Source organism: Rattus norvegicus, chromosome 7 (genome assembly GCF_021556685.1).
Source record: "Rattus norvegicus strain SHRSP/BbbUtx chromosome 7, alternate assembly SHRSP_T2T, whole genome shotgun sequence".
In the NCBI taxonomy this organism is placed as follows: domain Eukaryota; kingdom Metazoa; phylum Chordata; class Mammalia; order Rodentia; family Muridae; genus Rattus; species Rattus norvegicus.
Genome location: NC_141540.1, coordinates 38,107,444 through 38,135,440, shown reverse-complemented (window position 1 = coordinate 38,135,440; position 27,997 = coordinate 38,107,444). Strand labels below are relative to the sequence as shown.

Genomic DNA, 27,997 nt, shown 5'->3' with positions numbered 1-27,997 from the left:
TTCCCTGCGCCCCGACCATCGAGCGCGGCTTCCGGCGTCGCTGGTGGAGGTGGGTGAAGAAGGAGCGGGCCCTCGCCGCTCGTTCTCGCTCCCTCTTTCTCTCTCTCTTCTTCTCTCTCTCTTTCCCTCTCGGGCAACATGGCGGGCGTGGAAGAGGCATCGTCTTTCGGGGGCCACCTGAATGGCGACCTGGATCCAGACGACAGGGAAGAGGGAACCTCCAGCACGGCCGAGGAAGCCGCCAAGAAGAAAAGACGGAAGAAGAAGAAGGGCAAAGGGGCTGTGTCAGGTAAAGGAGTCGTGTTTTCGCAGTCCCTGCCAGGAATGGCCGAACGACTTGGCTCGGGCCCGGCAGGGGTTCCCGGGGATGGGAACCCGGAGTTCTGGCCTTTATTAAATCTCCAGGCCTGACGGAGTGGCATGGGTGGCTTTCCGTGCCGCGGCTGCTCAGAAATGGTGGGAGGGTGTGGGGGATGAGAGTGCCTCCGCTTCCCGAATGGTAGCCCTAGGGTCTCAGAGCGCGAACCCAGCTCCCACGCAGACAGTGACACGGACCTGAAACATGCACAAGATTCACTCCACCACCCTCAGCGCGGGTTTGGACACCGCCGCAAAATCCCTTCTGACCCTACTTGCGGCCTGGTTGCTGGACCTACCTATTTTTGTCGAGGGTTGGGGGTGGGGTATTGGAGCATATTGCCGGGACGGTGCGTCTTCCCTATGTATCATCCGCATTTACACTAGGGCTTTAGCTTCGGATTGCCGATTAGAGGTCTTCGTCTATGAGTCAGGGTCCTTACAGGTTATGTCACCGGACGGTGGTGCAAATTTTGAGGTGCTTAATCTTGCAGCATGGTCAAGCTTTAGGGCTCACAGGCTTGAATTTTGATGCCACTTGGCATGCAGTGCAGACAGGGTAGTCTACAACTATGAATGAATTTTCCCAGCTGGTAATAATCTTAATTCCGTGACAGCCAGCTGCATGTTTACATTTGGACCAAGTTAACCAGAAACGTGTCTTGTCTTGAGAAGTTTTTGTTTCACAACCACCTCTGTTTTTACCTGTTCATACTTAAGGGCCATCGGATAAAGAGTTAAGAGAAAGTGGAGAGGGCTTTTTCTACATACTTGAGAAATTTGGCGGTTAGAGATGGGAGTGAAAGTAAAAGTCGTATCTTTGTAGACTTTTCCTAGAGCAGAATTTAATCTAGAGGCATTCTTATGTGGCTCTGTGGGCATTCAGTACACTCTGAACTCTGCAGTTTGCCCTTGAAGGTAAGCAACAAACTATTGGCTTATAGGATTGTTTGTTTGTTTTGAGACAAGGCTTCCTGTGTGTAGCCGTGGTTGGAACTGGTTTAGAAGATCCTGAACTCAGAGAGTCTCCTGTCTCTGCCTCCAGAGTGCTGGGATCAAAGGTGTACATCACTGTATCTGGCAGTTTTAGTTCCTTGGGACAGGGTTTCACTATGCATCCATGGCTGTTCTGGAATCCCACCCTTCTACCCAACAGACGGGGTCGGGGCTGGCCTCCAATTCTCAGAGATCCACTTGCCTATTCCTAATGTTTTTAAGTTGTGTCTCGGTGGGAATTTTCCTTTAGTAGCCAGCGTGGGTACAGAGCTCCTACAGATTGATATGATCACTTTCAGGTGGCTTAGATGGTTACAGAGTTGCGTTTTAGTAATGGAGTTTTAGTAATGGATTGTCTTTCCCTGTCTAGTATTTTTTTTTTTTTTGTCCAGCTGGTTGGTGTGTAATGAATCCTCTTCTTCCTAAGGCCTTCAGCTGTTTTGCCTGTTTTGTATATATGTGTAGTAATTAAAATATTTGTCGTCATGTAATTCTTAAAACTTCTTTAAGGGTAAACTGCTTAAGGATAGGAATCAACTTATGTTTCTGTTTATCCTGCAGGTCCTCTCATGTATAGTAGATTCCCCTGGGTGACTTGAGTAGACAGGACTACTTTGGTATGGTAGTTTTCTCCCTGCGCTTGAACAAATAATAATGCTTCTGTTTAGTTTCCCGTGCTGCCAGTTGTGAAAGGATCTGTGAACTGTACAGGATCATTAAAATATGTTCAAGTGTGGAGAAGTTCTTTGTTGTGTTTGAATTGTCCTGTTTTGTTTGAACAGCAGGGCAACAAGAACTTGATAAAGAATCGGGAACCTCAGTGGACGAAGTAGCAAAACAGTTGGAGAGACAAGCACTGGAGGAGAAAGAGAAAGATGATGACGATGAAGGTGGGCACTGAATGTGGTCCTTGGTGAGACAAGACAGAAAGTGCAATATTCTTCTTTTTTTTTTTTTTTCCCCGGAGCTGGGGACCGAACCCAGGGCCTTGTGCTCGCTAGGCAAGCGCTCTACCGCTGAGCTAAATCCCCAACCCCAATATTCTTCTTTTTTTAAAACTATTTTTCATTTCATGTGTCTGAGCGAGTGCTGGCACGTAAGTGCATAACATTGCTGCTAGTACCTTCCGAGTCCACAAAAGGGGTGTTGCATTCTTCGAGCTGGAGTTACAGGCAGTTCTGAGCTGCCTGGTGTGGGTGCTAAGAACCAAACCCTGGTCCTCTGTAGGAGTATCAAGTGCTCTCTCTCCAGCCCTGAAAAATGTGACATTAATTAAGGAAAGTGTTTACCTTTCCATCTTTTAATTGCCTACCATTTGATTGGAATTTAATTAATGTCACAGGTAAAAGGAAACAGGTATTAGCAACCCCTTGGCTGTGTTGAATGCTTGCTTAAATAGCAGGATTTCAACTTTTTAGATCTGTACTTGGCGGAAGGCCAAGTGCTGGGTGAGTATGATATTAGATTAGAAACGGTTCATTTGAATATGTACTGAACAGCTACTGTGTGCTATCTATCTAGGGTACATTCATATGACTTCTCTTTTTAATCTCACAAAACCAGCTGAAGTAGATGCCGTTGTGTGTGTGTGTGTGTGTGTGTGTGTGTGTGTGTGTGTGTGTGTACCATGTAAGTATTAATATTTCTACACATTAGCCACATTATGGCCCATTCCATAATTAGGAGATACACACACACACACACACACACACACACACACACACACACACACACGCAGCGGTTATGGGATGGGCCTGAAGTGGTGTGGCTCGTGCATCTGGCGTAGTATGGGAGTTAGAAAGCACCTTATGCAGAGCCTGTTCCTCCTCCTGTCTGTAGCAGAGCGGGTTTCATCATGCCTAGCTGCACGTGCTCCCGTGTTCCTGACCTTAAGTGGATCTGGGTACTGTGAGATTGCTTTTACAGGAATTGTTAGAATTCTAGGACTTGATGCTGTCAGTAGAGCAGTGGAGGAAGAGGGGATTGGCCCAGGAGTAAGTGGGCTTTCCCGTTCTCTGGGTTCCGGGCTGTCTGCTGCCGGCAGCAGTTCTCCCTTCGGGATGCCAGCCTACAGGCTATGCTTTCCAAGTACCAGCTGGGTACGGTTGTTTGAATAGTTAGTTTTTCCTTTTTCTCTGGGAAGCTGGGCTCACTGCCTTCAAGAAGCCATTAGCATTTCCTCTTCCTTAAGCAGACCTCGATTTCTGTCTTGCTTCAGGTTGTAGCTTTACTAAGAAAGGGATCTGCAGACTGTAGGTAATACGATAGGCTGCTGTGTCTCACTGTGTGCAGCCTTGTTCTTCACCTACTAAGTTGCCTGAATCTCATTGACACTGAAAAGGAGACTAGAATTTAGATTGATAGTTCTCTCCCAGTTTGAGTTAAATACTTTCCTAATTGATTTTGACAATCAGAATCAAGATGATGTGAAGGTTTTAAATACATTTAGTTATTGTGTGTGTGCATGGGTGCTGGTGCTGCATGTGTGGAACCTGGCTATAGCTGGATGGAGTTGGTCCTCTCTCACCATGTGAGACCCTAGGCTCAAACTCCGGCTCTCAGGCTTGACAGTAAGTGCCTCTACCCACTAAGGTTGAGGGAGACGACTCCTGCCTCTGCTTCCACAAGAGCAATAACCAAGGCACAGACAACCATGCCTGGCCTCTCTTATGAATAAACCTGGGTGGGGGGTGAAAAAATGGACATTTCAGAAATTTTCTTTTAAATAAAAACTGGTTAGTGTGGTTGAGAGACAAAATACAGAGGAGGAAAGGCACTCTGTGCATGCTACTATTTGATGCTCCTCTCCTTGGAAGCATTAGGCTTAATTACATCCACATGGAGCTTAGTACATGGAAGGCAGAGGCAGGCAGATCTCTTCTTGTTGCTAGCCTGGTCTACATAGTGAGACCCTATCTCAAGACGAAGAGGAGAGAAGAGAAAACCAACAGTGAAAATGAGAGGATTCTTGGAGAGAGCCTGAGGAGAGACAGGAAAGAAAGTCAAGATCATTTCTGAGGCCACTTAGCAATTGGCTGTGCATGTGGTGATGACTGTTTAAGCTGGCTGTTGTCAGTAGGGATGGAAGGGAGAGAGGGTTAATGGAGGAGCCATAGAGGAACAGGAAGGTAGTGTGTCCCAGGGTTTTGAGTGTGGGCGGTAGGATGTTCCTGATTGAAGTAATGAAATCAGGGAGAGTTTAGAGATTAAGGTTGATTGCATACAAGGAAGAAGATTATAGATCTGACGTTAGATGCATTGAACTTGAAATTGTTGAGAACCAGTGGGAAAAGTTAATCTGTGGTCATGTGGCAATGTGCCTGAGGTTACTCATTAAATCATTTTTGTCTTATATTTGAGGCAGATCTTGTGTAGGTGAGGCTGGCTTTGACCTCAGGATCTTCCTGCTCCAGCTTCCTGAATGTTAGCATAACAGACGTGCACTGCGCCAGCTTTCATTCAGTATTTGCTTTTCACCCAGACCATGTGTATTGGGAGGGCTCCCATCCTCTTCATTAAGTGCTTTCAATGCTGTTTCCTTCTGTGGGCTGACAGGGCAGCACACAAGGCCACCATTTGAGCATGGCTAAAGACTGTGGGTATTCACACCCGGAGAGTAGGAACTGGGGCACCGCAGCAGTTCTTTTTCTTGTGTTCTCTCTTCTTCTTTCTAGAAAGGAGACTCTTTATGAGAGGCATGTTCTCATAGGAGGGCATCACTGCCAAAAAACGTTAAAGAAATTGCAAGTTGAGCTCATAAACAAACAAGTTGTTTAAAATAATATTTACTTTTAAAGTTTACAGATGGGTGGGTCTAGAAACAACGTGCAGATGTGTAACCTTACCACAGCACAGATCTGAGTATGGCGACCAGAGGACAGTGCGTGTCTGGCTCTCTGGCCTCATTTTCTTGAGACTCTCACTGAACCTTTAGCCCACGTCTTCAGCTAGGCTTGCTGGAGCACCCATGTTGCCTGTCTGTCCCACAGTGCTGAGGTATGGGCATAGGCAGCTATGCTGGACTTTTCCATGGATGCTGCGGATTTGAACTCTTGGGCTTATGTAGCAAGCTTTCTTACCTAATGGGAGGGACATAGCCTAGCACCTACTTAATAGTTTTGACAGTCATTCAGTTGTTCATATTCCTTTTCAGAAATCATTAATGCATTTCTTTTTATTGCTAAGTGGTATTCCAGATTTTGCCTGTCTGTTTACTAATTACAGCTGTTGTGTTTTTTGATTAAGGTGCATGCTAATGCAGTCATTTATATACACGACTTTGTGCAGATGTGTTTTCATTTGTCTGGATAAATGCCTAGGAGTAGAAAGGCCCTTTGGTGTTCTGTCAGCCTTTACAAGCTACCCCACTCTCAGATAACAGTGCTATACCTCATAAGGAACCGCCAAGTCAGGGGTTCTGACATACGCCTTTAATCCCAGCACCAGGGAAGCAGAGGCAGAGGTAGATGCAGTCTGCTCTACATGGTGAATTCTAGAACAGTAGGCCCACATAGTGAGATCCTGTCTCAAAAAGAAAAAGAGACAGAAACTGGAATTGTCTTCTACTGACCATTCAGTCAGCATGAGTACTCTCCGTTGCCAGTTCCCTTGTAAGACACTGATAATGTCAGCCTTGAATTACAGCCTCTGTGCCAAGTGTGCAGTGTCAGTCACTGTGCTTTGCAGTTCATGGGAGGAGCATATTGTCTGGTCTTTACTGCTTTGCACATGGCATTTTGAAGCACCTGTGCTGGTCTTCTATTTGATTGCCACTGAGCTGTTGTTTTTGTGTGTTCTGGATGTGTGTTTTATAAGTATTTTCTTGTTTGTGATAACGCCACTCCACTCTGCTGATGGCATTGCTTGCAGTTCAAAGTTTAATTTTAATGGCATTTAACTCTCCATAAAATTCAACCTCTGTCTTTAAGTTCACCAAGATTTTCTTTTTAAGAGGTTTTGTACATTTCTAACTGCTACATCTAAGTATTCCTTAATCATTTTTAAATAAAGTGAGGATTAAATTAATAATTTTTCAGAGACAGCATCTCCTGTAGCCCAGGCTGGCCTCAGACTTGCTATGTAACTAAGGATGTCCTGAACCTTCTCATCCTGCTTGCACTTTCTTGGTGCTTAACTTGGTCTTAGTTCATGCTGAACAAGTGTACTCTGGTCACTAGGTGCACTCCCTGGGTGCTTTTTTTACACATGGACTTCTGTTGTCAATTCAGCAAATAACCACTGAGCTGGGTATAGTATTAATGATGAAGTAGTCTTTGTTAGGAATATCTTGGGTTGTTAGCAAGGACAAATGACATGCAAAAATGTAAATTTTAGTTTATTAAAATGGTTAGAACCAGAAGCATATATCAGTATTCAGATCCTGGCTCTGGTGGCATCCTGTTAGGAGCTAAAGAGTGTCTGTGAGTCACACATAGGGCATTGAGTTAAGGGGCTATTGAAGATCAAAGAAAGAGCTTTTTATTAGGGGATGGTTTTACTGTCCCATTTAAAGCTTAAGAAGTCCCTGTAGAAAGAAACTAATAACCTTCAAGTTCACATAGCTGGGAAGACTTTTAGTTATCTGTAATATTGCTGAAGAATCTTGAAGTCTTTGCTTTGGGTTAGTGTTTGAAGCTGTGTACCAGGTATTAGGTGATTGCCCAGCGCACAGCCTGCCTTGCTTTATTCTCTGTGCCTATTGCTTGGCACCTAACAAACACCATTATTGGAACGACAGAGGCTTTGTGAATCCAGTCTTTTTTTTTTTTCTTTTTTCTTTTTTTCAGAGCTGGGGACCAAACCCAGGGCCTTGCGCTTGCCTAGCTAGGCAAGCGCTCTACCACTGAGATAAATCCCCAACCCCGTGAATCCAGTCTTATAAAGGACATCAAAAGTTGTGTATTGTGAAATATTTTTATGTTGGGCACTTTACCCAATATTAGTGTTTTTATCATACTCTGTAGTGGGCCTACAAATGTCCTATAATTGAATGTAATGAACTAGAAACTCTCCTTCCACTCTGCTTCTGTTAAATAAAGGAAAGGAATAAACTAAAAGGACATTTTTAGTAGATTGCATTTTCCACATTCTTGTCACTGCGGAACTTAACCACAGGTAAAAAGGTATCATTGTAAATCAATGATAGCAAGTTTTGTGTGACTAATTAGAAGATGGTAGAATGGTAAGGAAACCTTTTTAATAATGACTGTCTTACAAATCCAGGATTTAAAGGGATATGCTTCAAAAAGAAAACTGGTCATTTGACTTTTAAAAAAAATTGTGTGTGGGGGTGTGTTTTGCTTGAATGTATGTCTGTGTACCATGTATGTGCCTGGTGCCTGTGGGCGGAGTCTAGAAGAGGGCATCAGGCAACAGATCTCTGGAACTAAAGTTAACAGTTGTGAGTTGCCATGTAGGTGCTGGGAATTGAACCCAGTTCCTCAGAAAAGTAGCCAGTGAGTGCTCTTAACTGCTGAGCCGCCCCTAGCCACCTGACATTGTTTCTTAGGTATGGCTCTCTAAAATGACTGATCACTGGGTGGTTTAATGATAACTTGCGGAGCATATGGTTAGATCATCAACGTGTACTTACTCTAGAGGACCTCTTGCTTATATCCCTATTTCATAGCACTGATTTGTGGTCAGAGTTGGGTGTTTTGTAAGTTAAGTCTCATTTCTGAGCACTGTTGGAGTGTTTTGTTTCTTTGAAGCAGTAACCTGGCTTGAAATTCATCCTTCCAAGTGTTGAGATTTCTGGCATGACCCTATGTAGCCCTTTTGAGATTGAAACCTGTGAACCTAGACAATGTATATATGCATATTAATTTTTGCATACGATTTGACCTAGAGCTCTTTTTCTCCAATAACTATTAAAACAGACATTAAGCCAGCAGTTGTAGCACAAGCCTTTAGTCCCAGCATTTGGAAGGCAGAGGATCTCTGGGACCAGGCCATTCCAGTCTATAGAGTGAGCTCCAGGACAGGCAGAGCTGCACAGAGAAGCCCTGTCTGGAAAAACAAACAAAACAAAAAGAAAGAAAAAATTAAAATATGTATTTTACTCAGCAGTTGTTAAAGAGTAATTCAAAGTAAAAATTGCTAGTGTTTTTAATGTCACACCTGAATCTTAACTCTAGAAACATGAAAAAAAAACCTTAGAGTATTGAGTGAACATGATCAGTGCTGTGAGGAGGCACTTAATTTCTCTGTGGTTTAAATGAGTGCATTTGAATTGTTTCCTCAGATGGAGATGGTGATGGTGATGGTGCAGCTGGGAAGAAGAAGAAAAAGAAGAAGAAGAAGAGAGGACGTTAGTGTCTTACGAGTCTTGTTAGGTTGGCAGTGACTAGTACCCTGGGTTTGAGGAGGACATTAGAACTTGCTTTAGATCGTGATCCATGTCAGAGGGACAAACGAGAGCTTGGATTAGCAGTCGTGGGCATTGTCTTTAGCTGTTAGCCTCAGGATCGTTAGCATGGTTGGCTACCCTTGCATACTTAGTAATTCTGCAGAGGGCAGCAGGGAGAGCATTCCTGTGCTGACTAGCTTTGAAGTGACTAGATTTTGGAGAAATGCTTAATGAGAAGCCCCATAATTTAAGGTGTGAGTATGGTAAGGTTTTATTAATTAATAACTTGTATACTGTACTGTTCACATGTGGTTGTTTTATTGTTTCTGTAGATAGTATAACTGAATATTTGTATCTCACAGCAAGAGTTCAAACAGACCCTCCCTCAGTTCCAATATGTGACCTGTATCCTAATGGTGTATTTCCCAAAGGACAAGAGTGTGAATACCCACCCACCCAAGATGGGTAAGAACCGTAAAACAAGCTTCCCGTTTGATTTGACAACTGTAGCTCACTGCCAAAGCCACTTTAACTTTCACAGAAATTTGCAATTTTACTAAAAGTTTGTGACTTGTTGCAAAGAAAATACAGTAGAAGACTTCTTACCCAAAATAATTGGGACCAGTAACAGGTTGGTTAATCAAAACAGTATGTGAAGGTGGGTGTTTAAAAAAAACAAAAAAAAAAAAAACAAAAAAAGCAAAGTCTTACAGACAAAGGTTGGCTTACTTGTTTTCCTCTTAGTCTTTTAGCATGGATTTGCATTAGATCGCACTTTTTTCCTTCATAAAATGTTCGCGATGCTTTTATCTGTTAATTCATTTTGGGTTTCTGGGAAGATGAGCAAAGTGATGAGTGGATGTGTGCTTGGTGTGACATTTTCCCCTGAAAACATGGATAGTTGATGAGCACGTGTGGGGGCGGAGTAAGTATCTGTCTCTCCCTGAACCTAGAGCTTGTGTTTTTGGCTGTTGTGATCCTCTGGGCCTGCCTGTCTGCACCCTGCGGCACTGGGCTTTAGAGGCCCACCCCCACACACACTGCTGTTCCTTGGGTGCTGAGGATCTGAACTTAGCTCCTCAAACCTGACTTAGCCTTTTAGTTACTGAGGCCTCTCCTTAGCGCTCTCTGTTCTTCCTTTTTAAGTTAAAAGCGTGTGCTTGTGTGTGTGCATGCACATACCCGTGGAGTTTTAAGTCAGCTCTCCTTCCACCTTTACGTGGGTTTCAGAGGTGGGACTTTTTGTAATTACCTGCGTTACCATCCTGCTTGCTCCCAACAGTTCTTCCCTGGACTTAATTTGACAAGAAAACATTTTTAACTTCTCTAAGATGTATTTATTTTATTGTATGTGTATGAGTGTTTTGCCTGCATGTATGTATATGTACCACGTGCATGCTGCTGTCTGTGAGAGTCAGAAGAGGGCTTTAGATCTCTTGAAGCAGGAATTACAAATAGTGGTGAGCCTCCTGTGGGTGCTGGGAACCGAACCACGTCCTCTGCAGAGAGCAGCAGCAGTGCCACCTGCTGAGCCAGTCCAGCCCCACTCGCACGCTTTAGAGACGATCCCTTTCATCGAAGCTTTTCAGAGTAGTTGTTGAAGCCTCACAGAAGCAGTTCCTAATGTGCTTATGCATGTACGTTGGTGACTATAGTTACACAGATGACAACGGGTTTGGGCACACTCACGGGATACTAGAAGTGTTCTTTAAGGGTTTTCAGATGGTCAGCCCAAGAATTCATTACATGATGGCTAGAACCTGGAAGCTGCATCTGAATCTCACCTCTGACACTTGAGTTGGCTTTGTGACACGGGCAGGGAACCTATGCCTATACTTTTAGTTCCTCGTCCATAAAGTGGACACTTCTAGACTGCTCTGCAGCGAGTGACAGACATAAAGCCCCGAGGCCAGTAATGGATTCGTAAGGTGTGCCTTAAAGACTCGGACGCAGTGCTTTGTACAGCGTGTGGATACTTGGTTAAGAAAGCTTCTACTGTAGCATTGTTCCATTGGCTTATAAACATTGGAATGAATAAATGTTATTAAAAATTCACCTCCCTCATTCCCAGATAGGAGTACTGTTAGGGAATCTACAAAATTCTAAAATTTTATGATACAGACATCTTTTCTTTGACTTCATCTGTTATGGTTCCTGCCTTAAAATGTCCTAAATACATGTAATTTACATTGATTACATAAACTCTCATAGTACATATGATGTGATCACACTTATTTTCAAATATAATCTTTTAATTATTTTTTTTTTTATTTTGCTTGTTCCCTCTTCTTTCCCTTCCTTCCAGACCCATGTTAACCACCTAGCAGGTAGCCTTCTGTATTTTTCTATGCTCATATATGTGTACTTTTGTGTCTGTTTATATGAGGGATGTGTTTGCTCATTTATTTTATATTTTTATATAATTTTTATATTTAAAAAAAATCTAAGCATTTTTTCCCACCCATTCTGATTCAGTATTAGATCTTGGAAGTCCCTCCAAGTTAGAAGAATAACTTGTTATTCTTTTGAATGGCTTTAGTATTCAGTGCTATAAGTGTATCATTTTCCCTCTCATTCTTCTAATTGATGAGCATTTAATTTGTCTCCTATGTTTTTGCCACTGTTATCTTTTATAATAAACATTTTAGGTGACTAGGTAGTACATCTCATCATCATTATGGATAATTTTATTATTATGAAATAGTTTCCAGGAGTGAGATTGTAGACTTGAGCAACAGTTTACAGTAATTACACTGTTAGTGATTTGGGCATCCTCTAGCTGTTGGCTTTGTTTTGCATTTGTGTGGGGAGAGGAAAGGCAGGCACTGTGTACCTGGGTGTGGGAGTGAGAGGACAGTTCCTGAGAATTAGTCTGGTGATTGAACTCAGTCAGGAAGCTCGGTGGCAAGCATCTTTCCCCACTGAGCCATCTGGCTGGTCCTCTTGGGAGACAGTGTCTCAGTGTAACTCTACCCTGGTGATGCTCACTCTGGAGCCCCTGTGTAACCCACCCGCGCCTGCATCCTGCGTGCTGGGATTAGAGCCGAGTGAACGCTATCCCATATGTCTACCACTGACCTGTATACAAGGCCTGCCTTTGGTGGTTTTTAACTATTTTGAGATTTATTTTTGTTTTTTACACGTATGAGTATTTTGCCAGAATGGAACTGGATTTAAAAATTGGATTTTGATTTCTGAAGTTGGATAAGCTTCCTTCTAAATGTCATAAGCAGTCTTGAGTGGCAGCTGTTAATTTTATAGGTGATATATATTGCTTAGGAAATGATAAAGGGAAGAAAATAGATAAAAATAGATACTTTGTTGATTGGTCAGCAAGTTAAAAACCACTTGGTGTTTCCTCTTGCTACATACGTATGCACATTATAAATACCTGGGAATACATGTGCCCACAAGGTGGCGAGCAGGACGGCACCTGTGCCAAGCCCCGTGATTGGGAAGGGTCAGTGAGTGAGTCCTTAAATTGTCCTGTAACTTCATGTGTGTATCATGTCATGCATGCACCCACACACGCCATAACATAAATGTAATGAAGAGAAACAGACAAGAAGCACCTGGGAACACTGCTGGTGTATGGTGATAAAGTCTCCCTCACCAGTGATACCAAACAGTCCACATTTGTCCTCTATGCTGTGGATCTAATGTTTTCATGGTGTCCAACCCCAGTCCCCAACGGGCTCAGTCTTTTCTGTCACTGGAGTGTTTAAAGATAAGTGCTAGATACTGACTTAGTGATTGGAGCGTCACCTCATAAATGCAGTCTCCTAATGATTGCATCTAAGGAAACTGTCAGTGACCTCCCCATATTATGTAAATGTATAGTGTGTATTTAGAATCCTTTCCCTTTCTGTTTTCCCCCATTTTACTCCTTTAACAAATTAACAAATTAGTTTTAAGACTCCTGTTTTCCCTTGCGCTAGTAAACTTTGGTTATGTCTATAATCTGTAATTAGGTATAAATGAGTTTAGGCTATGTTTGGAGTACACAAACCTAGGGCCAGATCAATCATTTAGGCCACATCACACTACAAGTCCGCTTAAGTGTTGTCAAGCTGGCTTGTCAGTCTCACCCTGTCTGAGCACTTAGTGACACCCCCATTCCACCCACCCTCCCCATTCATTGTCTGAATGTGTATATGCACATGTAAACCGGTTTGTATGTGTGGAGACCAAAGGTCAATGTCCGGTGTCTTCCTCCTTGGCTTTCTGCTTTATTCTGGAGATAGGGTCATTCTCACTGACTGGAGTTTGCCAGCCAGCCCTGTACCTCGCTGTTGAGGTGGCAGGTGCGCGTCCATCCCCACACTGGGCTTTTCAGTCAGTGCTGGGGATCCAAGCTCAGGTCTGATGCTTCCATAGTAAGCGCTTTACCTGCTGGGCATAGCATCTCTATTTTCTCCCTCCCCCTCTGTTGTCTGTTGCTTTGGGGACCTCACTGTGCTGTAGCTTGTCCTTCCATAATTCACTAAATAGGGCAGACTGATCTCAAACTCACTGAGAAATCCGCCTGCCTGTGTTTATCAATGAATGTGTGCCATAATGCTGGGCAGGTTTTGTTAAGATAATGTTTCCTTTTTGTAGCTCCCAGGCAGTCTGGGTCTTTTGGAATCCTAGGCACACCCTTGTACTCCAGCCACTCCCTCTGAGTTATCCTAACACCCCGTGTGCTTGTGTTCTGTCAGTCAGCTTCATTACAAAGTACAGAGTAAACATCCCCTTGACATTAATATTTCCCCAGAAGATGAGTCTTCTTACCCAACAGGACTCACTTATACATTATTCCTAGTTGAAGATGTAAACTGTGGTTTACTCTTGACTGATTCTCAGAGATGGGGATTTTACTTCCCTTCATACTTTATTATTTTGAGGTTAAAGGCATTTGTGACATACATAGTGCCTTAAAATGCAAATGATTGGCTTTTAAGTTTCCATGTACTGGGTTCAAAAATAATGCCACACGTGGTACTCATAGTTTTAATCCCACCACGTAGAGGACAGAGGCAGGTGGATCTTTGAGTTCGAGGCCAGCTGGTCTACAGAGTGAGTTTCAAACAACAATAACAAAATATGACTTCTTCAAATTGGTATTCAGACATCTTTGGTATTTTATTTTATTTTATTTTATTTTATTTATTTATTTTTTTTGGTTCTTTTTTTCGGAGCTGGGGACCGAACCCAGGGCCTTGCGCTTCCTAGGTAAGCGCTCTACCACTGAGCTAAATCCCCAGCCCCTGGTCTTTTATTTTATTTGATATTTATTTACTTACTTTGTTTATTTGGGACGCAGGGTCTTACTGTATAGTTCAAGCCGTGGTAGAACTGTTTAATTCAGGCTGGCCTTAAACTCACAGAGCTCTTCTGCCTTTGCTGGGATGACAGGACTATGCCAGTAACCCCTCTGTGTTTGTTCGTTTGTTGTTCCAGTTCTTTTGTTTTGTTTTCACCTTTAGTCTTTTGATTTTTACTTTTATTTCCCACCCACTATGTCCACTGTTAGGGTGGATGTAGCTCAGTTGGTGGAATGCCTGCCCTCCATGCATAAGTCCCTGGGTCCCCACCCCCACTCCCCATGGTTAAAACTGGACATAGCTGTACTTGACAGGTGAGAGATGAGGAGAAGAAATTGAGGAAATGTCAAAGATGAATTATATACTGTAATTATCTCTAGTAAGGTTTTTAAGGTACTCTTATGCTGCTCTGATAAATTAAACCTGATTTCATTTACTGTTTTATTTGGTCACACCAGTAGATAGCATATGTTTCCAAACAGAAAGATAAGCCTAAGAAGTTTCTGTCGAGCTCGAGTGCAGTATTGTTTTGTCAAGCAGGCCATTTCCTTTGGCCTTCGTAGGAAGTTTGAGGCCCTGGGTGCTGATTGGCGGCGGCGGCAGCAGCAGCAGGCTGGGCACTGCAATGAGGAGCCAGAGCACCTTGAGGTGGTGCTGACTAAAGTCCAATGCTTGAGAGCGGTTGTGTGACCTGTGATGGGCCATGCGGTATTTGGCCTGGAGTGTTAGTAGTTTTATATGATGAAAGAATCTGGAGGACTGGCCGCGTTGCTCAGGAAATGTTCTTTCCTAGTACATGCAAGGCCCTTGAGTGAGACCCACGTCATGAGGGCTTGAGTGTGGATCCCTAGTACTACATAAGAAGTCAGATGTGGCATACACCTGTAATTCCAATGTTCTGATCCCCAGGGCTAGTAGTCGTTCTCAGTTTCTAAGCTTCAGTTCTAGTGAGAAACCCTGTCTCAAAAGCTAAGAGAGCCATAGGTAGAGGAAGATGCCTGATGTTGACCTCCGACCCCACACATGCACACACTCCACACCCAGGTAAGCTGTAGACTATATGTAAACAAATATGTATAGCTAGGTCGCAGCACAGTCTCAGTCAGAAAGCGGCACCAGGGTGGATTTATCTGCAGACTGGTCTGGGAGTCACTAGTTGGGACAGAAACATGTAAGTCCTTGAAGGAGTAACTTGTCACTTGAGTGAGCTAGTGCCACTGAGGTGCACACGTTCTGTGCAGTGTGAGAGTCTAGAACTAGAGGGAGAGACGCCTCATGCTCAAAAGCACTCTGGCTCTTCCCTGGGACCCAGGTTTAACTCTCAGCGCCCACATGGCACCTTACAGCTGTCTGTAACTCCAGTTCCAGAGGATCTCACACCATTTTTTGGCTTCTGGTTACCAGACCAGGCACACAGGAGGTACAGAAACATGCATGCAGCCAAAACACTCATAAATATAAAATTTAAAAGAAAAAAAGAATGAAAGTAAGCTAGGTATAGTGGAAAATGGCTTTATTCCCAGCACTTGAGGGGCAAGGGAGGTAGATCTGAGTTCAAGGCCAGCGTGGTCTATACAGTGAGTTTCAGAATAGCCAGGGCTAGCTACATAGTGATAGCCTGTCATGACAACAATAAAGAATAAGGGAAGATTATAGCAAATTTCTAAAACTAATTCATCCTGAAATAGTTAATGCTTTTGAAAACATGCTGCTTAGTCGTGGCTTAGTCTTGGATCGGGCATGCGTACAAACCCCTAGAGCACTGCAGTGTGGGAGGACTCAGAGAATCAAGAGGCCAGTCGTCAGGGTAGATCACAGGCCCTCAAAAGAGGGGAGAATCCTTGACTGGAGGCAGCAAAGGCCCAGAAAACCTACACAAAGCTAGAGTTTCGAGAGCGACGACCCCCAGCCCCCCACCCACCCCAAAATGAATCTCACTGACTAGATGCAGACTTAGGGGGGGTTTGTATGTTTAGTTTTGTGTGGGAGGTTTTTTGGTTCTTTTACTTTGTTTTGACTTTTTTTTGTTTGTTTGTTTGAGATGGGATCTTACCGTGTACCTCAGGCCTAACCTGAAACTCACCTAGTATCCCTGACTGGTGTCAGATTTGTGGTAATCTTCTGCCTCGGCCTCCTAAGGGCTGGGATTTTAGGCATAGTTATGGGCCCCACACTTGACTTGTGCAGACAATATTTTATAAATAGTTTAGACTTTCTAAAACAATACAGCTTCAGCCCGAGGCAGCATTTACCTTGTGTTAGGAGTTTTAAAGAGTCTGGGGAGGGTTTGTGTATGGTTTCTACATAAGTGTAACAGCATTTGATACCAGGGCAGGCAGTCTTGTTGCCCACAGAATAGAGGGTTAGAGGTTTCTGGGAGCAGTTTCCAGGGGACATGGGAAGGTGCTGTTTCACTGTTGGTTTCTGGACTCCTGTGATGGCTTATGTAGGTGTTCCTCACGTGCAATCAAGGAAGACCTCACCTACAGACAACACCTGCTTCATTTCTGAATTCTCATATTTCTGGTTCTCTTTGCCATTTTTTGTTAGTAAAAAATTATTAGTCCTTCTGGTTAGGAATGAAACCTGAACATGAGGGTTTTGTTTCCTGTAAAAATCTTAGACAGGCTCCATGTAAGTGGATTAATTGTAAGCATGTGGCTTTGAATATTTAAAAATTTTGTAAATATATAAAAACCGAGAATATTTGAAATGCTTTACATTGCTTGGCATATTTTTTAATTTCTCTATTCTTGTGAAGTTTCGTAAATGACTCATACTATGCTGTGCCTATTCCAAAGGCGGACAGCTGCTTGGAGAACCACAAGTGAAGAGAAAAAGGCGCTAGACCAGGCTAGTGAGGAGATTTGGAACGACTTCCGAGAAGCTGCCGAAGCACACCGGCAAGTTAGGAAATACGTCATGAGCTGGATCAAGCCTGGGATGACAATGATAGAAATATGGTAAGAGGAGCACATGCCGCAAAGCATTAAAAAGAGGAGTTTGGACTAGGCTTGGTGGGCCACAACTTTACTCCTACAGTAGGGTGGGCCTCTGAGTTGGAGGTCAGTCTGGGTCACATGGAGAATTCCTGCCAGCCAGGGCTATTTAGTGGACCCTGTCTTTTTAAGGAGTCAGGGAAGGTGTTCATTTTAGTCCTGACTGTCTTCCTAGTTAAAATTGACTGTTATTAGTCTTTTGCTATTAAAATCTTTATCTTAGGTAGAGATTCTGTATCTCCTCAGTTTTGCTCTCTTACAAGGAGAACCGTGAAGCACACATACATTTGCACACAAGCCATGTTTGGTGTACATTTCTATTTGGATGTGCTTCTATACAGTAGTGACTAATTTTCTCTCTGGAAATCATTTATTTACTACTAGTAATCCATATTAAGAAGTAGAAATTCTTTTTTAAAAGATTTTATTTGTTTTATGTGTATGAGTACACTGTCACTGTCGTCAGACACACCAGAAGAGGGCATCAGGTTTCATTACAGATGGTTGTGAGCCACCACGTGGTTGCTGGGAATTGAACTCAGCAGTTTTGGAAGAGCAGTCAGTGCTCTAAACCACTGAGCCATTTCTCCAGCCCAGAAACTGTGTAGACGCAAAATGTAATGTAGTGAGGAAATGAGTAAAATTCTTCTTCTTACCTTATTAAATGATTAGCAGAGAAGATAATTCTTATTTAAATAATTTTTAAAATGCACACTATGAGACTGGAGAAATGGCTCAGTGGTTAAGAGAGCACTGGCTTGTCTTCGATATGGCCTGGGTAAAATTTCCAGTGCCACCTGGCAGCTCACACATGTCGTAACTCCGTAGAGGGGACCTCATGCTTTTTCTGGCCTCTTTCAGCACCAGGCATGCAGCTGGTACATAGACATACATGCAGGCAGCACATGCGCACCCAGGCACTTACAGTGAAAATGTGTGTGTACACATGTGTACAAGGCGTGCAGTTTGTGGCAGCTCAGATCTGGTGTACGTTGAAACTTGGAGATTTGTTTGTAACTGAAGTTCAGAGTAGGGATTCCCCGAGCTTGGGGTGGCAGACATCTCCTTGTCTCTAGGGTGAGCTCCGCATTGCACAATTAGTTGTTCACTCTCAGAAAGTCCAGGTGTAAGGTATGAATCTGCAAACCAATCCTGTCTTTCAGTGAGAAGTTGGAAGACTGTTCCCGAAAGCTCATAAAGGAGAATGGGTTAAATGCAGGCCTGGCCTTTCCCACTGGGTGTTCTCTCAACAACTGTGCTGCACATTACACTCCCAATGCTGGTGACACGACAGTCTTACAGTACGACGACATCTGTAAGATCGACTTTGGAACGCATATAAGTGGTGAGTCTGGGGAAGTCCCATCGTTTTCATATGTTGTACACATTTTCCCATTCAGGACATTGTTTTATACACAATATATTCAAATACAGAATTTTTGACCAGGGCGAGGTATATAGCTCAGTGTCCAGTATTGCACTTGGTGGTGAGGAGCTGGAAGCCAGGCATGGTGGCTTGGTCCCTTTAATCCCAGCACTTTCCTAAGTTGGCAAAGATGTCTGAGCTTGAGTCCTGTCTGATCCACATAGAATTCTAGAGTAGCCAGGCCACATGGGGAAACCATGGCTCTCTCTCTCTCTCTCTTTTTTTTAAAGGGGTACAGGTTTGGTGGTGTCCACTGTGAGGTCAAGGCCTATCTGATCTCCAGAGCACATTACAGGTCAGCCAGAGCTGCACAGGGAAGCACTGTCTTTTAGGAAGGAAATGGGCATGAGTCAGGGTCGTCCTAGGCTACTAGCGATTTGAGGCCAGGCTGCTGGGATACATGAGACTTTAAAGGACAAGATTGTATTTGTAGAGCTGTTTGATCTAAATTCCCTTAAACTAATATCAAAAGTATCTCGAGACTCTTACTTAACAGGCAAGAAAGTGAGTGTAGATTAAGCACTGGATTCGTGACGCTGTGGAGGGTTTTGAGGCTGTGGGTTTCCTCCGCTCATGCCGCTGCTTTCATTTCTGTCCTCCGCTCATGCCGCTGCTTTCATTTCTGTCCTCCGCTCATGCTGCTGCTTTCATTTCTGTCCTCCGCTCATGCTGCTGCTTTCATTTCTGTTTATTGGCTTGTCTGTGACGTGCGGAATTGAGCTGTGTGTAGTAACTCATAGTACAAGTTTATTCTGAGTCATTGAGTAGCTGCTACTTTTGGCCTTTTTGATTCTGAATAATTTCTGGGATTTGGAATACTGCCTTCCTTTGAGCCCATAGTTCTTTTAACTAGAAAGGTTAGTAGGAAGTTCTGTAAAGGAAATAAATCATTTAACAGCTAAGTAAACTTAAAGGTAAATTTTTTCTCTTTCAGGTAGAATAATTGATTGTGCTTTTACTGTTACTTTTAATCCCAAATATGACATATTATTAAAAGCTGTAAAAGATGCCACCAATACTGGAATAAAGGTATGTGTACTATAAGCACCATTTAGCAACATAATTTTGAGTGTCCTCATAGATTGTCTTGATGTCTGTGATATATTATTCATTGGCCTTGGGATCGTAGGTGAACATAGTAGCATACTGTACCAGCAGTTTTTGTTTTTTTTTTAATATGCGTTTATTTATTTTATGTATATAAGTACACTGTAGCTGTCCTCAGACACACCAGAAGAGGGCATCAGATCCCATTACAGATGGTTGTGAGCCACCATATGGTTGCTGGGAATTGAACTCAGGACCTCTGGAAGAGCAGTCAGTGCTCTTAACCACCGCACTATCTCTCCAGCCCTGTACCAGCAGTTCTAACAGATGTAGTTACATAAGGGTTTGAATCTCTTTTTGCCTGTGAAATTGGCTGTTTATTTTTATTATTGTTACCTTTTTTGTTGCTAGTTTGTTTTTAGAACAGTTTTATGCGCACAGCAGAACTGAGCAGAAGACAGGGAAATTCCCCATATATAAACTCTGTTGACAAACATGTCTACTGCCGATATCTCCAACAAAGTGCATTTTTCAGAGTCGTTTGATAAGCGTTGGCACATCACAGCATTGAAGTCCACAGTCTGCATTAGGGTTCACTCTAGTTATACATTCTGTGAGTTTTGCAGAATTTTCACTGCCCTCCCAAGTGTCTGTGCTGGGCCCTGAAGCACTGGCCTTTCCCTCACACAGTTTGCGTCTTAGTGTGCATACATACTCCATAGAAGCTCCCATCCTGCATTGCTTGTGTATTCATAGAGAGCTGCCACACTTAGTCATTCCCCCAGCAGCGCAGGACAGTCCTAACACTTGCTCTGTACCACTCACTTGGTCTAGTCATCCTGATAGGTGTGAGACAGTGTCTCTGTAATTGTGACTTGCAGTCCCCTGGTGTGAGGAGTGGCTTTTCGTGTGCTAATAATTCATTGTGCGTTTGCCTGTTACCTATTCAGTACCTTTGGTTTGGTTTGGTTTTGTTAAATGTTATTTTTTAAAAAGTTGCAAATAAAAGTTAAGCAGACCCAAAGACTTGCAGCTTGACTAAGTTCTGTGCAGTTTACTAACCACTCAGAAAGGATGCCATAGGGCTTCCCACTGAAGTTTATACTTTAGCTATTATTGACCGTTTATCTACCACCAAAAATGAAAGATCCACTTAGAGTTAGAAAATCAGTTTGTAAAGGAATTTTTGGAGGTTTACTGTCTCCCTAGTCCTGGAAGCTTCTAGCCTTTGTACCATCTAATGTAAACCCAGAATGTTTCCAGCTTCTGAGACTTCCATCTAAATAAGCTCACCCCTTCTAGCTCTTTCTGAACTCTGGCTGGCTGGTTCAACTCAGCTGCTCTGCCTCAAACTCCTCTCCCAGCTGAGCAATTACCCAGCATCTCTGAATGCTGTGCTTGGCCTCACACTAACTCCAGCCGTGTTTTGATCTTCCAACTCCATGTTACCTGGCTCATTCTCTCGTCATCTGTGACTAGCTTGTTCTCTCAACCTCTCTGTACACCTGTCCCAGGAAAACTGACACACACACACACAGTCTCTCTCCCTCTCTTCCCCCCTTTCCCTCCCTCCCTCTCTCTCTTCCTCATTCTCCTTCCCTCCCTCCCCGCTCTCTTCCTCTCCTTCCCTCCCTTAAGTAGCTTCCCTGTCCGTTCCTCATGAGAGTCGGGCATATCTTATTCTGACTGATCTTTTATTGATTTATCACTTTGTCTGTCAACTGGATACCACTTTGAAGCTTCCTTTTACAAACTAACTTTCCCTCACTTTTTGGGACTAAGGGAATGTCTGTTCAGTCAGGAGGATTAAAGGTGTGTGGTGTGTCTGCATTCCAGCTGGATCACACAGACCTCAAGGTCTTTGGATGTGATCTCTTGCCACAGTAAACCTGTTTCTGCACTAAATTCCTGTACAGCAGTTGCCTGTGTTCTCTTTGAAAGGGTATTAACTCGTGCGTCAGTTGTGTTTCCGTCCTTCCTTATCCCCCTAGTAGTTAGGTTTTGTTTCTTTTCTATGTTAGTTTACCCTCATGTGCATTTGTTGACATATGCACACCAACTCCTTGGTTGTTTCATTGCTGAGTTTCCAGAGTTCTCTTTATATTATGGGTCTCAGTCCTATATCCTACATGTGATGTGCCAATATTTTCTAAGGTTGACTTTATTATGTTGATACTGTTTGGTACACAGAATGTTGTAGTTATATGAAGTACAATTTTGGTTTTTTCTTTTGTTGCCTTTGATATGTAAGCAATCGCTGTCAGATCCAGTTTCATGAGGCTTTTGTCTGTTTGCTGTGAGAGTTTTTTAATTGTGGGTCACTTTAGATTGGGGGTTGGGGTATGGATGGGTATTTTGCCACATGTATGTATGTGTCCCACATATGTACAGTGAGTGCCCTCAGAGGCCAACAAGAGATTAGATCCCTGGAACTGGATTAATGTGGTTGTTAGCCACCTTGGGTGCTGGGAGCCAAGTCTGTGCTTTAACCTGCATTTGGCTCAGGGCTCTGAACTGCTGGGTGTGGTTCTAGCCAGTGGGTCTCAGCTTGTGACTTTGGGTACCTTTGGGGGTTCAGTGACACTTTGACAGGGTTACATATCTGATTTTACATTATGCTTCCTAACAGTAGCAATGAGAGCAATGCTAGGTTGGGGATCACCACGCTGAGGAACGGTAGTGAAGGGTCTCAGCACTGGGAGGGTCCAAAAAAAAAACCCCTGTTGTGTAATCGTTAGAGATCACCTGCAATTATCAACCCGCTTGAGAGATTTTTTTTCCTCACTTTACTATTTGTTTGCAATTGTTTATTTTGTTTTCTTGCTTAATTGTTCTGGATAGAACATTCAGTCATGTGTTAAATAAAACCAAGAGTCCTCCTTTAGCTTGTTTCTTACCTTAGAGGAAATGTTTCGGCAGCCATATTTGTTGTAGGCTTTTTCTGTGGCTTTTCTTTTGAGGGTAGCCTTTCTATTCTTAATTGTCTTTATATCAAAAATTCTATTCCAAATGTATATCCAATTGAATTATATGTCGTTCTCTCATGATGTGTTTATATTGATGTTCTATTTGCAGAACTGCCCTTGTATTCCGAGAGAGAGAGAGAGAGAGAGAGAGAGAGAGAGAGAGAGAGATATTGAGATTGAGATTAGGGGAGTGGAGGAGAGAGAGAGTGAGAGAGCGTGTGTGTGTGTGTGTGTGTGTGTGGTGTGTGTGTGAGAGAGAGAGAGAGACAGACAGATTATGTTGCGTTGGCTGCCTCTAACTCAGGCTTTCTTTCTCCTTCCATCTTCTGAGTGTATAGAACTCCAGGCATACATCACTATGTCTGCCTTACGTTGTTTATCCCTCTGGGGTTGAGCAGTGCTACTGAGAATCAGTATCATAATTGTTACATAAGGTCAGGATTGATTTCCCCAGGGTTTTAGGATGACAGACTCCAAGAGTCCCGCAACTACATCAGATTGTACCAGCGCCTTTTTGTCTATGCAGCGATTGCTGGTGTTCCTGAGTATAAATGCTTACAGGTATTTGTATGTGTGTGGTGGGCTTTTCCTGCATTGAGTACACCCCAGGTGTGCAGTGCCCTTGGAGGCTGGATGAGGGCATCACATCCTCTGGACTGGAGTAGAGTTGTTAGTGTCATGTGGCTTCTTCGTTCATAGCAAGGCTTCCTCTGCAGTAGGAGTAGACTGTTACCTGCTGAGCCGTCTTTCCAACCGTCACCACCCACTATAGTTTATTGTTTCCTTACATTTAATAAACCACACCTGTAACTTCTTACAGGGAAAGAAAATTTGGGTCTAATCTTGTGTTTAACATCCATTTCATGATATTTTATATATGTAGTATATGCAGACTAGCTTTTCTGATTGTCCTTTACTGGAAAGCATTAAGTGCACACTTTAAATGTATTGGTTTTTATATTGGTTTTAGTGTGCGGGGATTGACGTCCGTCTCTGTGATGTCGGCGAGGCCATTCAAGAAGTTATGGAGTCCTATGAAGTGGAAATAGATGGGAAGACCTACCAAGGTAAGTCCTTGACACAGGTCTTTGGGTCAGCTGCAGAGTGTGGAGGGGCACCGCAGGAGCTCTCTGGGACCCCATGGCATCTGAACTTGACCTCAGCGCTCTGGGACACTGAGGATGAGAGGGGCCAGAGTCTCACTGGTGATTCTCCTACTTGTTTCTTCTGAACCAAGTTCCGAATTTGGAGGCCATTTAACTCCTAGTCTGCCCTTTAGTCTCTTTCAGCTGCGCTGTTTGAGGTTTTTTCCTGGGGTCACTTGGTGCTTTCTGGTGCTTTTGCTGTCCTTGTAGTCCTCAACCCCAGTCTGTCTGACCATCTGCTAGCCACATTCCTCCTTCCCCCTAATGCTGTTCTAAACGTCCTAAAGTTGGGGGAGACTGAGGAGTAGACTGAAGAAGACAGTGCTTGCACAACAAAATGGAGAAAGTAACCAAGTCGTATTAAGGCCAAGTGAATAAGAGTTAAAAAGAACCTTTCCTGTCACAGAGACTTAATGTTTCCCCAGCGCTGAGGAAGACCAGTTGATGCTGCCTCTGCCTCCTGAGTATTTGCCCCTGGCCTGGTGCCTGTGGTACTGAGATCGAACTTGGCTAAGTCTTAGAGTAATGCTGTATAAATTTTAATACACATTTAGCTGATAAGTAGTTTTATTAAAAAATCTAATATTTTTCTCTTGTTATCCCACTAAACTTGTCATGATTTCATTGTTAATTTTTTAGCTTTTTAAAATCTTGATATGTAATTTTGCTCTTGAAAGGTGGCTTCTTACTAATATTCTATAGTATCAAATTCTACAGAGCTAGATTTTCTAAGCCTTTTAATATTGTGGAACATAATTAACATTGAAATACACAAAGTATAAAATTTAACTTTTCAGTTGAAGTTGGGTAACATCATCTCTTGAGAGAGCTTTCCAGCCCGGGGCTTAATTTTTGCTCCTTACTCGCACCTGTCAAAACAGCAGGAGCCACTGTTCTACCTCCTCACTTCACTGCACTGGGGCCACCTTCCAAACAGGACGTTTAGAGAGCATGCCATACCAGTCCCCTCTACCCGCTCCTGTTGCAGCAGCAGTCTCTAGTGAGCCAGAGTCACGAGTGCTAAAGTGTTGGCATTTGCTTCTCTTAAAGATTTATTGGTTTTATGTATGTAAATATACTGTAGCTATCTTCAGAGGGCATCAGATCTCATTATAGATGGTTGCAAGCCACCATGTGGTTGCTGGGATTTGAACTCAGGACCTCTGGAAGAGCAGTCAGTGCTCTCAACCACTGAGCCATCTCTCCAGCCCCCAATCACATACTCTTTTTTTTGGTTCTTTTTTTCGGAGCTGGGAACTGAACCCAGGACCTTGTGCTTCCTAGGCAAGCGCTCTACCACTGAGCTAAATCCCCAACCCCCCAATCACATACTCTTAAGTAGCAGTTGTGCATCAGGTTTGCACCAGTGCACACATGGAAACATGTAAGATGTCTGTCTCTGAAGTCTTAAACATTCATTATTGCTCATTCCACTTTTTAAACTATGTCTTGCTTTGTTTCAATTTTTGAGTAATGTTCTATTGTGTGACTTACTCATTGGTTGCAGAAAATTGAGTTTAGAGTCTGTTTTTGTAGCATTTGAAATAGTAAAATCTACATCTAAGGTTTGTTTGACGGTGCCCTCACCCTTCACATTATCTTTAGGTTTAGAGCCATAGTTTTTGTCCTTAAGGTTGTTCTTATTTCCATATGGTATCTATCACTTACTATTTTTCCTTCCATTCCTCCCTTAATGTTCTCTTTGGTAATTTGAAAATGACACGTGTGAGACGGTAGGTGTGTGCAAATGAACACAGGTGTGTGTGGAGGCCGGCAGGCATTGAATCCTCTGGGGCTGGTTGTGAGCCACCTGGTGTGGGTGCTGGGCTTAAAACAGTTGCCTCCTCTCCAGCCTTCTTTCACACTTAAACTACTTTTCCTTCCCGCCTCCCCTTCATTTCTTTCTAGAATAGGGACTCACTGTGTAGCCCTGGGTAGCCTAGAACTCAATAGGGGTAGACTAGGCTAGCTTTGATTTAGCTAGATTTGATTTTTGAGATTCACCTGCCTCTGCCTCCCAAGTACTGGGATTTAAAAATGTGTGCCACCACTCTTAGTGTCTTCTTTTGGATAAACACTCAGTCTGTACCAAAGGGTAAAATTTAAATGCTTATCCTTGAGAGATCCTTAACAATAATTACTTCTTTATTATGACAGTGAAACCCATACGTAACTTAAATGGACATTCAATTGGGCCATATAGAATTCATGCTGGAAAAACAGTGCCCATTGTGAAAGGAGGGGAAGCTACAAGGATGGAGGTATGTGAGTAACCCCTTGCTAACAAGGGCATTGTTCGTGCTAGAAGGTGTCACTGTCACTGTCCGCCCTCCACCCCAGTCCATCTCTTAGACTTCTGTGAAAAGCCATGACACTTTGTTCTAAACTAACTCTCATCTAAATGAATACTGAACAAAATAAGCTTATAATTCATATTCGGTTTGCTGTGCTTATGAAAATGGGGTCAGTGTGGTATTTACTGAGCATAGGGATTTATTAAGAATGTCCTCAGTGCTGGTGTCTTAGGAAACATTGGGGTATAGATGAACTAGGATCCACCTATATAAAGTCTGTATTTGATTAGGGCTATCTGATGGTCAGAGGTGCTGAGGAGACAGGAAGTATGTTTAATGTTACTGCTGCTTTATTTCATGGGAAATTGATTAGTTCTCATGTGTGTGTTTTCGTTCTTTTTTTTTTTTTTTTTTTTTTTAGGAAGGAGAGGTGTATGCCATTGAGACCTTTGGTAGCACAGGGAAGGGCGTGGTTCATGACGATATGGAATGTTCACACTACATGAAAAATTTTGATGTGGGACACGTGCCAATAAGGTGAGGACTTAACTCATGAGCATCTTCTTCCAGCCTGTCTGTCAGGCGGCGCGTCTGTGATGTCACGAGTCTGCCGTCTGAGCAGTGATTTAGTCGGTGTCTGTAGCACAGCAGACAGATGGCCCCGGTATCTTTACCCTGGCTTAAATGGTGGAGAGAGGAGTCCAAACCCAGTCTCTGATGATGATGCCCTTACTTCCTGGCAGTCCTAGGTTTGGGATCATAATGCTTTTCTTGTTGGTAGTGACCTATCCCAGTTGACTTTGTGTTTTTCACTCTTTACAGAGGTTGACTATAGGTAGGATTCATGCTTTCACAGGTTGTCGTCCCCTGTGAACTTGTTCTCTGTCTAGGAACTTAGCACACATAAGGTGATCTTCATGCTCCACAGCCATGTCTTCCAGCCATTGCATACCCCTTACTGTTAGTGAAAGAACAATACATGCTTCAAGCTCAGACTCCAGGTGCAGATACAGCATGGATTTTTTATAATGGGTAGATTGGTTAGTTAACTCTTTCGCCAACTGTCTTCACTTTTCTCCTTTTAGGCTTCCAAGAACAAAACACTTGTTGAATGTCATCAATGAAAACTTTGGTACCCTTGCCTTCTGCCGAAGGTGGCTGGATCGCTTGGGAGAAAGTAAATACTTAATGGCTCTGAAGAACCTGTGTGACTTGGGCATTGTAGATCCATATCCACCACTCTGTGACATTAAAGGATCATACACAGCACAGTTTGAACATACCATACTGCTGCGCCCAACCTGTAAAGAAGTTGTCAGCAGAGGAGATGACTATTAAAACTTAGTCCAAAGCCAACTCAACGTCTTTATTTTCTAAGCTTTGTTGGAACACATTATACCACAAGTAATTTGCAACATGTCTGTTTTAACAGTGGACCTGTGTAATGCCGTTATCCATGTTTAAAGGAGTTTGATCAAAGCCAAACTGTCTACATGTAATTAACCAAGGAAAAGGCTTTCAAGACTTTACTGTTAACTGTTTCTCCCGTCTAGGAAATGCTGTACTGCTCACTAGTTAGGAATTACTTAAACGTTTTGTTTTGAAGACCTAAGAGATGCTTTTTGGATATTTATATTGCCATATTCTTACTTGGATGCTTTGAATGACTACATACATCCAGTTCTGCACCTATGCCCTCTGGTATTGCTTTTTAACCTTCCTGGAATCCATTTTCTAAAAAATAAAGACATTTTCAGATCTGAGAGCCACATTTTAATGTCTACGATTGTAATTCTAAACAGAAAGCAGCTTGAGTGTGGATGGTGTTATCTGACTGTGCATACAGCAGATACCGCAGATTCTCTTCAGGCATGGTGGCTACAAGGTCTTCATGTGTATGAAGCAGGCAGGAATGAGTGCAGTTGAGGAATGTGTTTTGTAGAAGCATATTTAAAATGTCTCCCCCACCTCTCATAGGAAGATGTACTGATTTAAGCATCGTGGGAGGAAACATTGTGCCAACTGGAAAACCTTGATGTAGTAAATATCCCTTAACCCATATATGTATTCCACATTAGAAAACCAAATCAACATTAAAGCCACAAGCAAAATA

The 27,997-nt window shown here is 43.0% G+C and overlaps 1 protein-coding gene across 2 annotated transcripts; it reads left to right on the top strand.

Annotated features, from left to right (window-relative positions):
* Nucleotides 1-12: 12 nt before the first annotated feature.
* Nucleotides 13-27,997, top strand: Metap2 (methionyl aminopeptidase 2). 2 transcript variants are annotated; one of them, NM_022539.2, is given in 11 exon segments: nt 13-289; nt 2,136-2,243; nt 8,597-8,662; nt 9,064-9,166; nt 16,809-16,970; nt 18,170-18,351; nt 19,367-19,461; nt 23,416-23,512; nt 25,748-25,851; nt 26,306-26,421; nt 26,970-27,997. In NM_022539.2, coding segments are annotated over 11 exon segments (1,437 nt in total). In that variant the 5' UTR covers nt 13-138; the 3' UTR covers nt 27,223-27,997.

What these genes read in the sequence shown, in the direction of transcription:
- Metap2 (XM_087558919.1), top strand. Translation starts at nt 139, where the DNA reads ATGGCGGGCGTGGAAGAGGCATCGTCTTTCGGGGGCCACCTGAATGGC. An exon ending in GGGCAAAGGGGCTGTGTCAG is followed by an intron (nt 290 to 2,138) that starts GTAAAGGAGTCG and finishes TTTGAACAGCAG; the next exon opens with GGCAACAAGAACTTGATAAA. An exon ending in CTTTGGAACGCATATAAGTG is followed by an intron (nt 18,352 to 19,366) that starts GTGAGTCTGGGG and finishes TTTCTCTTTCAG; the next exon opens with GTAGAATAATTGATTGTGCT.